This window comes from Canis lupus, chromosome 16 (assembly GCF_011100685.1).
Source record: "Canis lupus familiaris isolate Mischka breed German Shepherd chromosome 16, alternate assembly UU_Cfam_GSD_1.0, whole genome shotgun sequence".
In the NCBI taxonomy this organism is placed as follows: Eukaryota; Metazoa; Chordata; class Mammalia; order Carnivora; family Canidae; genus Canis; species Canis lupus.
The window spans coordinates 27934596-27947421 of record NC_049237.1 but is presented as its reverse complement, the minus strand read 5'-3'; the positions used below and the strand labels follow the sequence as shown (position 1 = coordinate 27947421).

Below are 12826 nucleotides of genomic sequence, written 5' to 3'. Positions count from 1 at the left end.
GCAATCCTTTTAAATATGTAGAAGAGGGATTACCATGTGTGCTCAAGAGCGCAGATGAAACTGAGGCTTGGGTTGTTAGTGACTCGGTCAAAGAACTGTGATGTGGGCATGAAGTCCTGCAGTTTTTTGCTAGTTCCCATCCCAGTACATTCTGACCTTTGCACTCTTTTGACTCTGCTAAACCTTTTATGCTCTTTTGCTTAAAGGGTAAAAAATATTTCAAATAGAAAATGACCAATGTCCTTTCTCCTTTTTCTGACTGATCACAGGACACCCAAAGACTATGTATATTTTATTACTGCCTTTTCCTACCACTTCTGCTTTGCTCGAGAAGTGCCAAACTTTCACCTTGAGAAGTTTCAAAATTTTGCCTTGAATTCCTATGTATTTTATCCCTAAGAGAAGATGAAGCATCTGCTAAGAGGCACAGGCCCTGGTCTGTCTCACCACCTCCCAGGCCCTCACCCCATGCTACCTTCTTAATGCTCCTTTTGGTCCTGAGGCCCCAGCCTCTTCGCTCTGTTTTGATGATTTCTGCATCAGGGTAGAGCCTCTTTGTAAAGCACTGGTTCTGGCAACGCTCTCCAGCAGGGCACACCTGCGGGTGGCACTCATACTGCAACATTCTATTCAGGCACTCTGACTCCAAGCCACAGGGGTTTTCATCAGCTGGCTTGCAGTTGCAGCGGGGAATCTCTGACAGGTCTGCAACATGGATCTGTACCTTTCCTATTACTTTGTTAGCCTATAAAACAAAGCCACAAAATAAGAGGAACATTAGACATATCCATGTAATTTCTGGCTCTGCTACTGCATTGTGGTACGACTCTGAGAAAGGCTCTTTATATCTTGACTTCCATTTCCCCATGAATAAACTAAGAATAAAATCGTCTCTCCTTAGTGGACAGAAATATCGAAGTCTGATGAAATTTCTCCCTTATTTATCCTGTGTATTTCTTCTACTAGTTGATGGGAATTTCATAACGAATACAACTGAGGGCTTTCTGGAAGAAGGGGAGCCAAACACTTATAGTCTCATTTGGCTGCACAGCCTGGTAGGGAAGACCAGGATTTCACACGGAACATGTTGCTCCTAGGTACGAGAGGGCTTATCAAAGATCCCATAGCACAGCGGCCATGGCACTCATTTTATGCTTCCAACAAAAGCTCTCAGTTTGTTCTATAGAAGACTAGGTGATATCTGGCAAAAGTTTTCCTAAGTCAAAAAGTGCCTTCTAATGACTTAAGAGTGATGCATTTCCTCTTGCCTGTTAAATACTAATGTTTTCATGGGCAGAAACTCACTTTGATGTGTTTGTAAGGAGGAGGTTTTCTTGAGTTTTTTTCAATCTCTAGCGCTTCTCTGCTTTCTCTTTGTGCTTTCAATTCCTGGAAACGCTTTGCAGCTTCTTCCAGTGCTGCCAATAAGACCAAACAAAGTACATAAATACCGAAAAAACAAACAAAAACTGTTAGGAGAACAGTTTTACATTGCCTTCCCAATGCCCTAAATCTGGCCTGAGCTTTTTTTCTTTGAAATTTTGAAATTATTCTGGAAATGACTGTTTTTCACCAGGACAGGGTAACTCAAATAGGACATAACTCATTTCTGGCTCAGTGCTGTACTCTGTGCAAGCTGCTGAAGAGGCCCTACTTCAATAATGAGACGCTTCCAAGTAAAGCAAAAACAAAAAACCAAAATAACACACCAACCAACCACCCCACCCCACCTTTTTACGTTGTACTAGATTTAAATTCATTATACTCTTACCCAGAAAGCCAAACTTCCTGGAAACTTTTTGTAAAAACAGTTAAATCTCTTCTTGAGAAGCTTTTACTACTCTTCTGTGGCAAAGGGGCTTCGCTTAAGAAGGCTATTTCCAAAATAATCTCTATGTTTGTAGAAAGATCAATGAAGAAACTCCTTTCAACAGATGGCAGAGTCTACCATACTCAAATGTACTTTTCTAACTGGATAAAATGTGGCTCTAACGTGACTGGATACTTATGGATGCTGGATCATAACACCCGGTGAAAGTTCTCTAATACCAGAACCATGTCATACGTAAGTCAGAACTCTTAGTTTTGAGCCACTGTAAACATCATACCACTTACCTTTTTTGAAGGTCTTGTTAATACTAGTCTGTCCCTCAGCAAAGCTTTTGTCTCCTTCAACATAAGGGAACACTCTGCCCTGGTGTACCCAGTAGTAGTCATGAGAACCAAAGAAGAACACTGGGAAATCCCCCAAGTCATGTTTAAGGCCCTGGATGTTCAGTGGCACAGACCTGGGATTGCAGATCTCTGCTGGCCACCATCTGAAAACAGAAGTGATTTTAGATCAAGAGAATGGACAAATCATACTGTTCTTACCATGGCTAGCAGGAGGCAGGGTGGGAGAAAAAGGTTTTGTCCTTTGCAATTTTCTTTCAGATTCTAAGGATACAAAATACCTTGTTTATCTTTAATCCTGCTCAAATCACACATCATTTAAAAACATACTGATTAGTGAATTAATGAGACAGTGAATACAGACTAAGCAAACTATACTCGAAGCACCCAATCTAGTTTTTTCTTTAAAAATTAATACTTGAGGGCAGCCCGGGTGGCTCAGTGATTTAGCGCCTGCCTTGGGCTGGGGGCGTGATCCTGGGGTCCACATCAGGTTCCCTGAGGGAGCCTGCTTCTCCCTCTGCTTGTGTCTCTGCCTCTCTCTGTCTCTCATTAATAAATAAATAAAATCTTTCAAAAAATTAATATTTGATATAAAGGAATATATATCACAAGCATACAAGTTATAAAGCATAACAAAATAACAATGAACTTGCTACCCAATTTAAGAATTAGAATTTACAAAAAGAAAAAGAATTAACAATTTACCAGTACAATTCCAAACATAATGTCAATCCTAGAAAAGTTCTGTGTTCCTCCAAATTTGACATTCTTTTTTTTAAAAAATTTTTTAACATTTTTATTTATGATAGGCACACAGTGAGAGAGAGAGAGAGAGAGAGAGAGGCAGAGGGAGAAGCAGGCTCCATGCACTGGGAGCCTGACGTGGGATTCGATCCCGGGTCTCCAGGATCGCGCCCTAGGCCAAAGGCAGGCGCTAAACCGCTGCGCCACCCAGGGATCCCCCAAATTTGACATTCTCAATACTAAAATTGTCTTTCAAGGTATAAAAGCTTATTTCTAGTAGTCAAGGGAATCCTTTGAGAATAAACCGATGTTATTGTGAAGAACGACCACTTCCATTCAAATACACATCATCTTCTCTCTAATCAACCAGCGTAAGTACTTTTGGTCAAATGTACTAGGTTTATGTTAGTATGTATTTCAGAATCTAATTCATCTTACATCATAATAATGTGGGATGTGGGGTGGAATGAAAACATAATTGTTTCGTGCACAGACTGAATCACTACATTAAATAATCAGTGTGGTACATCTGATAGTTTTCAACAACTGGGCAAGTTAGACATTGAAAGGTTAAGTTTTTGGTAGTTTATAAAAGAATCACTATGAAGAGTAAATATACAAAAACTTAAGTTTTTTCAGTCTTTTACAGATGCCTGATAAAACCATTTACTTAGTGAATAATTATATTATTCAAAAGATAAACAAGGCATGATTACACTTCAGATTTATAGTACAGAACTTGAACATGTTTCATCTCAAAGGTACTCTACAGTATATCTTAAAAATTAATTAAAAACATAGGCAAGAGGGGGATAGAAAGATAGATTGTTAATTACAAAAAGCAGTGTGTTTCTTTTAAAAATTAAACAATGCAGAAATGTATAAGAGAAAAATAGAAAATGCCTCCCTTTTCATCTTATGCCTCATACATTAACATTAGATATATTTCTTTCTGGGTATGAAAAACATATCTAGATCTATAATTTTTTTAAAACTGTTTAGACACATGGAAAGATAATGCATATGCTATCTAACATGCCTTCTAAACTCAACTATATACCGTGAATATCATCTCATATACTACAGAGATCAGCATTATCCTCTTATGGATATGGATATACTGTTATTTATTTGACAAATCCCTCACTGACTGGGCATTTGGGTTATTTCAAATTTTTGCAATTAAAAATAATACTGCAATGAAAACCTTTATAAATATACTTTTGCCTACCTGTCCAATTTTTTTTCCTTAAATTCCTCGAAGAGGAAGTGCTAAGTCAAAGGGTAGACAGTCTTAATATGCAATGCCAGACTGCTCTATGGGGGGGAGGGCACTCCTTTCCGTATGCCTTCTCTAGCCAAAAAATTGTCTTATATCTTTGCCAATCTGTTGATTGAAAAAAAACAAAAAAAAACTCTTCTTTTTTAACATACAGTTATTTTTAGTGAGGCTCAGCATTTTTTATGAGTTTATTGTCTATTTGCTATTCTTCAGCAAACTGGCTCTCTCTCCTTTACTACTGTTCTAGGTAAGGTATTTGTCTTTTATTGTTAGAAGTGCAAACACTTTAGTTTGGTTTGACATTTGCCTTTTAAAACTTTGTATCTTTTGCCAGATAATATAAAATTGTTTATGTATTTAACTGCCAAATTTTGGGGTGGGGGAGGGACTTCAAGGTTTTCTATCATATGTTAAAAAAAATAGTATGTGTGGGGGACTGCTTCTCAACCTCAAGGCCCCTTATTTCAGCTAAAAACAAAATTTTTCAAGTTAAATAGGTAAGCAAGCAGCATATTTAAAACAAATGACATAGGTATTGCTAAAAAATTACAGTATGTTTGAAATTCTATAGAAATATATTTAACTCGGTATTCTAATTGAAAAGCAGACCCTATTGTGCTCTCTTAAATAGTATCTGTTTTCTTAGTAAAATGATAAACATATATGCCTGTAAAATGTACAGTTTTTAAAAAATATCACTAACCTTGCTCAGTAAAGGTTTGTTAAGGACAGGCTTCTTAGAAGGAGAAAGTTTTAGGAAAATAATGGTAATCACACATACTTCTTACACTATTCTATTAAGATCTAAAAGCTTTTTTCTTTTTTTAAACAAAGATTTTATATATTTATTCATGAAAGACACACATAGAGGCAGAGACACAGAGAGAGAAGCAGGCTCCATGCAGGGAGACCGATGTGGGACTTGATCTACGGATTCCAGGATCACGCCCTGGGCTGAAGGCAGGCGCTTATCTGCTAACCCACCCAGGTGCCTCTAAAACCTTTTAATGAAATAATTTCTCTTTAAATCCTAAAGAGCTCTCTCCTTGCAATCGGTTTAAAGCTTCAAACAAGGAACTAAAATGGGCAAAGAGAACTATTCCGGCCAGGATATAAAATCTTGATTTCATTAGAAATCAATATAAATGTATTAGGACACAAAGAAAACATCTTCCCTACTACCTACATTAAGACTTTTTATTCCAAAATCGAGTAGTACATAGTTCATTAGTATAATTTTCAAAACATAGAAACAAGCCAACCAACCAATCCAAAAAATAATTCCAACAACTAACCTTCCCAATCCTCTAAAAACCAATTCAAAATAGGTTTCTTTTCTCTTTCTTTTTTTAAGGAAATAGCAGCTCTGTGCTGTTCTACCTATCTCCTAGCCAGTTTGTATACAGATTATGAACCTGTGTCTGAACATTGTCCTTGGAAAAACTTGCCTGTAATTTCCCAATTTGACCCAAACAATCTGCTTGTAATGTAGTTTCTTGCCAGCTTTACAGTCATTACAATTCCAGCAGCCTTCTGGCATTTCTATGCTTAGGCATTCCGGGTGGAATGAAGCTGGGCACGATTCACAGCAGAGCAATCTTCCACCTTGAAACAAATAAACAGTCTTAATAACTAAGAAAAGAGGAAAGAGAAAAAGAGAAAAGAGAAAGTTATTTTTTAAGTGCATTAACTTTGATTCAAATTGGGGAAAGTAAAGGGACTGAGTCAGGTTTATAGTGATGGATTAAAATAGAAAGCAAATGAACAATTTAGTTACTTCAGTCCCTTTCCAGGGCTGCAGTGGCCAGAGACTCGAAGCTTTTGAGTACTATGAAAAACATTTCTGTAGTCTTTACCCCTCTAAAATGTTTAGCAGGCAGCTAAAACTCTTAACAGATAACAAAACAGATGCATAAAATCTTTAGACTGAGTAGATTTGAAAACAGATTTTCAAAGAAATATGTAGCAACTTACTTTCTTTTCTCCTTGAGAGCTAAGAAAGAAAGCAATGGTCATCTTTGTATTTTAATCCAATGCCACAGTTAACTAAATCCCTTTATAATAAAATTAGCAAGAATGAAAATAGCCAATAGGTTGACCAGTACTTTTTTCTTTCCATAAAAGAATGCAAAAAAAAAAAAAAAAAAAAAAAAGCAAAGGATTTTACTTTCTCAAATTGGTGACTACATTATCATTTCCCTTTCCAGTAAAGATAAAGAAAGTCAAACAGGCTATACAGCAGTGGTTTGCAACTTTTTCATCACCAAGGATCCCCTTTCCCTTCCTCGGGGAACCATGTTTTTGAATATTTTATCCAAAAAAAACCCTCCTCAAACCAAAAAAAACCCAAAACAAAACAAAACAAAAAACAGAATCAAAACCCCTGTTAAAGGTAACAATTTATACTGTTTTTATTAACCAGAGAAATATATGACTGCCAATTGAGCTTCTGGTCCCAATAATGAAACTAGTCTTATATTAAGTTGTTCAAATCATAGCCAAATACAAAGAAATGTATGCAGCCTTATTTTGTGCAAATGTGTGTGTGATTCTGTTAGATTTTCTGAAATATTACACATAGTTCAAAAATTGTTTACATAAGTTTTTCTGACTTCATATTGAGAGAACCACTGCTTTATAGCATAAAACTAAGTAAATGTCACTGTAGAATGAAGTACCACACACAAGGAGATCCCTCTCCAAGTTCCCTAGGAAAATCCTCTCCTTTGGAATACACAAAATGATCTCTGGATTAAGACCAAAACAAGTGCAGCAAACAAAACAAAAGAATATTTTTAAATGCAAAGAAATAAAAGAGATTTGGGGGGGGAGATTAGGTATTTCTAATAGGTATTTCAATACGTCATAAAGAAGGATGTTAATTACTAAAGATGAAATATAATAAAGACATTTATTGCAAGCAAAAATGAATTCTATTGGAAAATCAGGTCTATAATCCACGAATGTACTGATATTTAAAATCTCATAAGCAAAAGGTTAAGAGCCTCTACACAACTTTATGAAATCACAGCTCCAACCTTTTGAGGTTTGCTATCAATGTTCCAGAAAATCTTTTCTTCCTGTAGACTTTAAAATTTCTAACTGATTAACATAAAAACAAAAACAAAATCTATATACAATCAGTGATGAAATAAATTACTATATTTCCTCTGCTTAAAAGCTTTTGCTTTAATCAGTAAGATTTTTGCCTTTGCAGATCTCAGTATGGATTCATTGTTCCAATTCTCCAATCTGCAGATTAGCTGCCTGAGTGCTCTTAGCCTATGTAGGGAATTCTGTAAGTTTCAAGTAAAATGAGATAACTGACTTCTCCATCAGAAAGGAATGACTGGCAGGGGGAGCAGTCTTTGCAAACAACTGTAGAGGACATGTGACTATTAGAGCCAATGTGGAAAAGTCAGCCTGGCCATTTTTAATGTAATGGAATACTCCTTAATTTTAAGTCTTATTTCAGAGGAAATACAGACCCAGAATCGTCAGTGAAAATAATCACAATTTTTTGACAAAAAATACACAAGAAAAATAGAAAAATGAAAATATGAACAATCCACCTTGGTGCTATACAAGAAAACTGCCTTAGGATGCAAGAAGAGGTAAGATATGGTTCAAGCTAAGCAAACAGAGGGCTCAAAATAATTTCAATTCATGTCAAGGTCAATACTGAGTACTGAAAACAAAGTAAGAAACAATTGAATTAATCTAATTTTATAAAGGTGCCAGTAGGAAATAAGGCATTTCCTAAAATGAATACCTCGGGTAGTCTCATTTTACTGCATTATGGAGTCAGTCAGGCGCCTCTGTCCATCTTTGTTTTCAAAGTAGGTGGTATTACACCAGTCAGGTGACATCATCTGACTTCAGTTGAAAACAAACAAGCAAGCAAGCCAACAAACAAGCCAATACTCTCTCCAACTTACTTCTCCAGAGGTTCTAGTCACCCTGCTTAGTTAGTTGTATTTTCTTTAAGTCATGAGTTGCCACTTCAGATGTTTGACAAGGAGCAAAAACATATTAAGCAGGCAACAAAAAAAAATTGGAAAAATACCTTATTTCAAATATGCCCAGTATATTAAGTATGGATTAGTTTTCCTTTAAACATTCTGAACCTGGCCCCCAGATCATAATGGGAATGTATACAGGGAAGGGCCTTTACCTTCCAGGTTATTCATTTTATCTTCTGGGACAATAACTCCCCAAATAATATAGTACTGTTAAATTACTTTTTTCTGTTTATTACAAGTAGGCTATGTAAAGCTAAATACAACGTATGGTTTTCTTCTATAGATTAAATTAATTGGGAGAATATAAATATACACTTAGCTCTTGGTTCTCTGTGAATAAATTATCCATAAGCAATTTTTCAGCTGAGCTGGTCTGTGCCTTTCAATATCCAATATTTGGGTTAATCTTCCCAGCTGCCTACTGTCTCCTAAGAGAAGGGCAACTAATTTTCATAGCATCTTAACAGAAACATTTAAGAAACAAAAGGATAACATGTATCTTAAAATCGAAATTTTAAGTATCAACATCTTTGTTTCCCTCTTTTAATAACCTACCCTGGTTTTTTAGTTGAAAGTTCATAACGATTGATATCATGTCTATTCTTTTCTGATGTGAATGGTAGTTCTATGTCAGGCAGAAAAGAAAGAGCCTTTAGAGTATCTTTCTATATTAAGCAAAATCCTAGCTTGCAATTTTAATAATCCACAGATATACGGAATGTGTGAGAATTTACTTAAAGAGAAAAGTATAAAAATTTGCAATAATGGAATTATTTTAAGCCCTTTTTAATAATGTTGCAGCCATATGAAGACACAGTGACAACCACCAAGGTAGAATTTACCAAAAGTAACAGATGGTGCTTGACAGGCATACATTTCCCCCCTTCATTTAAAGAGAAAAAAAAAAAAAGAAAAGGAAATGCAAAAATAAAAGCAAGAGATAAACTATTTTGATTATTACCTTTCTCACATTTCTTTTTGGAAGCTGACGAAGAAGGAATCATAGGTAATTTCATCAACTCTGCACGATTTGATTCATTCAGTAGGTAGTGGGACTTATAGGCATATGAACTGAACATGGGGTCTGAATGGTCCTGAACTATCAGCCCTATACGAAACAAACAGAAAGAGATGAGCTGCAATGAAACTACCCATGATTCCATGAGGGAAAAAAAATAAATCAACACCTATTATGTAGCTGTGCTATAAATTGCATGTGGGGGAGAGAATATGAAGAAAAATAAAAACCTGACAGAAAACTCTTGCCAGAGTTATTTTTTTATCTTTATTTTTTATTTATTTTTTTTTCTTGCCAGAGTTATTAAAGAGAGTTTGTACTACTCGGTGCCTTATCCCATAAAAACCGACACACCCAGAAGAAAACTGCAAGTTAATTTGGAGATGTAAACGGCATTTGATGTTATACTTAAAACCCCATTTGAAAGACAAAGCTATATTCCCTAATATTTAGAAGTACTAAGATCACAATCCAAAGAACAAAATTACATGTCACTTAAGAGTAAATAAGAATTATTTATATGACATGGTAGAGACACTGATCTACCTTCAATGTATCAAGTAGTACCAGAAGGCAGAACTGAGTCTCTCCTCTTCTCTAGTCATATCTTGAGCTATACACAAATTCTAGCTTTCTCTGCCAGACAATGAAGCTATTCTTTATCAATATAATACATGGTTTTAGGACACCTGGGTGGCTCAGTGGTTGAAGGTCTGCGTTTGCCTCAAGTCATGACCCCGGGGTCCTAGGATTGAGTCCTACATCTGGCTCCCCATGGAGAGCCTACTTCTCCTCTGCCTATGTCTCTGCCTCTCTCTCTGTGTGTCTCTCATGAATAAATAGAAATCTTTAATTAAAAAAATATATATATATGGCTTTTTTTTTTAAAGATTTATTTATTTATTCATAGAGACAGAGAGAGAGAGAGGCAGAGGGAGAAGCAGGCATCATAAAGAGAGCCCGACGTGGGACTCGATCCAGGGTCCCCAGGATCATGCCCTGGGCTGCAGGCGGTGCTAAACCGCTGCGCCACCGGGGCTGCCCTAAATATGTGGCTTTGAAGGAGCCATAATTTGTTAAACTTCACTAAGGTAATGCAAACCATTTACATTTTTTCCCTGCCATGATATAAAGTGATTACTAACCTAAGGGTTTATAAAGACAGTTCTTCTGACCTACCAATCCAGTTATCCTGTTTGGAGGGAAATAGAAGATCTGCTCTAACCCACTTGTGACAGCCACTTCTCTTCTCCCTCCCATCTCATTCCCTCTTTGCTGAGTTCACTATAGGCTACTCCTAAACCTAGGGAAGTGTGAGGCCAGGGAACATTTCTAGACATCTACTAGATAGTTTACAATGATCTGTACTTTACAATAAGGATCATGACAAGGATCCCTGGGTGGTGCAGTGGTTTAGCGCCTGCCTTTGGCCCAGGGCGCGATCCTGGAGACCCGGGATCGAATCCCACGTCGGGCTCCTGGTGCATGAAGCCTGCTTCTCCCTCTGCCTGTGTCTCTGCCTCTCTCTCTCTCTCTCTGTGTGACTATCATAAATAAATAAAAAACTAAAAACTAAAAAAAAAAAAAAAAAAGGGGGTCATGACAGCAGTTACATAGAGATCATTTTGAGAAGAGGCAAGACTTTTGTTTTTAAAAGGGTTACCATTTACTTTTTGCCATAGGTGTTATCTTCATTTGGTGCTACCCTACACTGAGAAAGATTCAAGAAACATCTCCGACCTGGAGAGAATGGAACTTAAAATTGCTAATTTGTAATAGCATAAAAATCTAACAAAAGTTATATAATGTCAAATGAATTTCATACATTTAATAGAAAGAAGCAGTGTAGTGTAAAAAACAGGGGGTTTGAAATGAGAAAGATTAGGTACAAAGGTTAGTCCATCTATTTAACAACTTTTGTGACCTTCAGGTAAATGATATAATCTGTGCTTCAGTGTTCCCAACCATATAAAATGGGGAAAATAACTCCTTAAGGCAACTGTTGACAATTCACTCAGATAGTGTATCTAAGTAGAGTTTGATTTACAGACACACAAAAAATTTGCTATTATTAAAATTTTTAAAAAAGCCCTAATCTATCCTCTCCATTATAAATTACCATTACAAAGAAAGGCAGAGAATGTTAAGTAACTTTTATTTTACAATACCTCCTCCCTCCCTTCTACCCCCACCCACCCAGATGGAAGGAAACCCTATATAATATATACTACACTGAAATATGACTGAACATTTTCTGTGGCATCACAAGGATCAGGGGAGGACCAATGTTCCTCTAAATCTTGAAACATTTCTAAAAACATTTCTAGATATTCAGTCCTTAAGAATGAGCTGAATAATTTTAAATAACCAATAACCAGGAACTAAGAGAAAAATCCTTTGTAAGGCCCATATTAGGCAAGAAACAAAAGCAAAACAAAGTTTTCTAATACTAAAACATACTCAATCTAAGCCTCCTTTTTTATGCGTGGATTTATTATAATAAATAAATTATACCTTTTTTTAAGGTCTCTTAAAAAAAAAAGGAGACCTCTGTAAAAACTGATGAGAGAACGCATAATATTTACTTGTGTAAACTATTGACTTAAGGCTTAAATCCCAATTTCTGATCTAGTTAGAATAAATTTCTGTAAAATGTTGAAAAGGAAAATGAAAGTGTTTACTGCATAAAGTTTGAGTTAAAATATTTGGGAATTAAATAATCTTGATTACACAGGTATTTAAATACAGTCTATCTTTCAGATATCTGTCAAATTGGTAAGATACAAATACAGATCCTGTAAAACATGAGTTTTCCCTCATTTCCATTATTTCAATCTTTTAATCAAGGCATCTAAGTTAAACTTAAAATGGTTAAAGTCTCTATAAAACTGGATTCCTTGATAATGGGTCATTTTCTGCTTATCTTACATTGAAAATACCTATTTTAGAAGTTTTCCAATTGCTGAATGAAAAGAAAGTAGTGGTTAATATACTGATGGTACTTGATTCAGAATGTACTCCATGTAAGCCAACATGATAGTTATTAACTTGACATTTAAAATGTTGGCTCAGGGGCGCGTGGGTGGCTCAGTCAGTTAAGAGTCTGCCTTCGGCTCAGGTCATGATCTCAGGGCCCTGAGATCCAGCCCTATGTCAGGCTCCTTGTTTAGCAGGGAGTCTGCTTCTCCCTCTCCCTCTGCCCCTTCCCCCGACTTGCGCGTGAGCACTCACTATCAAATAAGTAAATAAAATCTTAAAAAAAAAAAAAAAGTTGGCTCAGTTTACACACTCTAGTGCACGCACACACACACACACACACCCCTCTTAGTAAAAGCGAGTAACATTAAGCGCCTAACAAGGTAGAATAAAATATTTAACAAAGCGAGAGAGACTTCATCTTATCACTGACACTCATCTCTTTAAAGTATCTAAAGCTAGCCATTCATTTGATAATTTATTTCCATACTATCATTACTTCCTTGCAGGTGGGGAGATGGAAAAGACAATAATGCTCAATTATAGTGATGAAAATCAAGATATTTTTATCATGAGGTCTTTATTCATTTTCATTTCACAAATATGTCA

The 12826-nt window shown here is 36.1% G+C and overlaps 1 protein-coding gene across 5 annotated transcripts in view; it reads right to left on the bottom strand.

Annotated features, from left to right (window-relative positions):
- NSD3 (nuclear receptor binding SET domain protein 3) overlaps positions 1 to 12826 on the bottom strand; it is a 123973-nt gene that overhangs the window by 16152 nt on the left and 94995 nt on the right. For 4 of the 5 annotated variants that reach the window (XM_038560048.1, XM_038560047.1, XM_038560049.1 and 1 more), the window contains exons 15-19: positions 9185 to 9331; positions 5650 to 5806; positions 2116 to 2318; positions 1306 to 1418; positions 476 to 745 (exon numbers count right to left, since the gene is read on the bottom strand). In XM_038560048.1, coding sequence (XP_038415976.1) covers positions 476 to 745; positions 1306 to 1418; positions 2116 to 2318; positions 5650 to 5806; positions 9185 to 9331 — 890 coding nt within the window. The remainder of the gene's footprint in view (positions 1 to 475; positions 746 to 1305; positions 1419 to 2115; positions 2319 to 5649; positions 5807 to 9184; positions 9332 to 12826) is intronic. The other variant, XM_038560051.1, reaches the window with a different exon arrangement.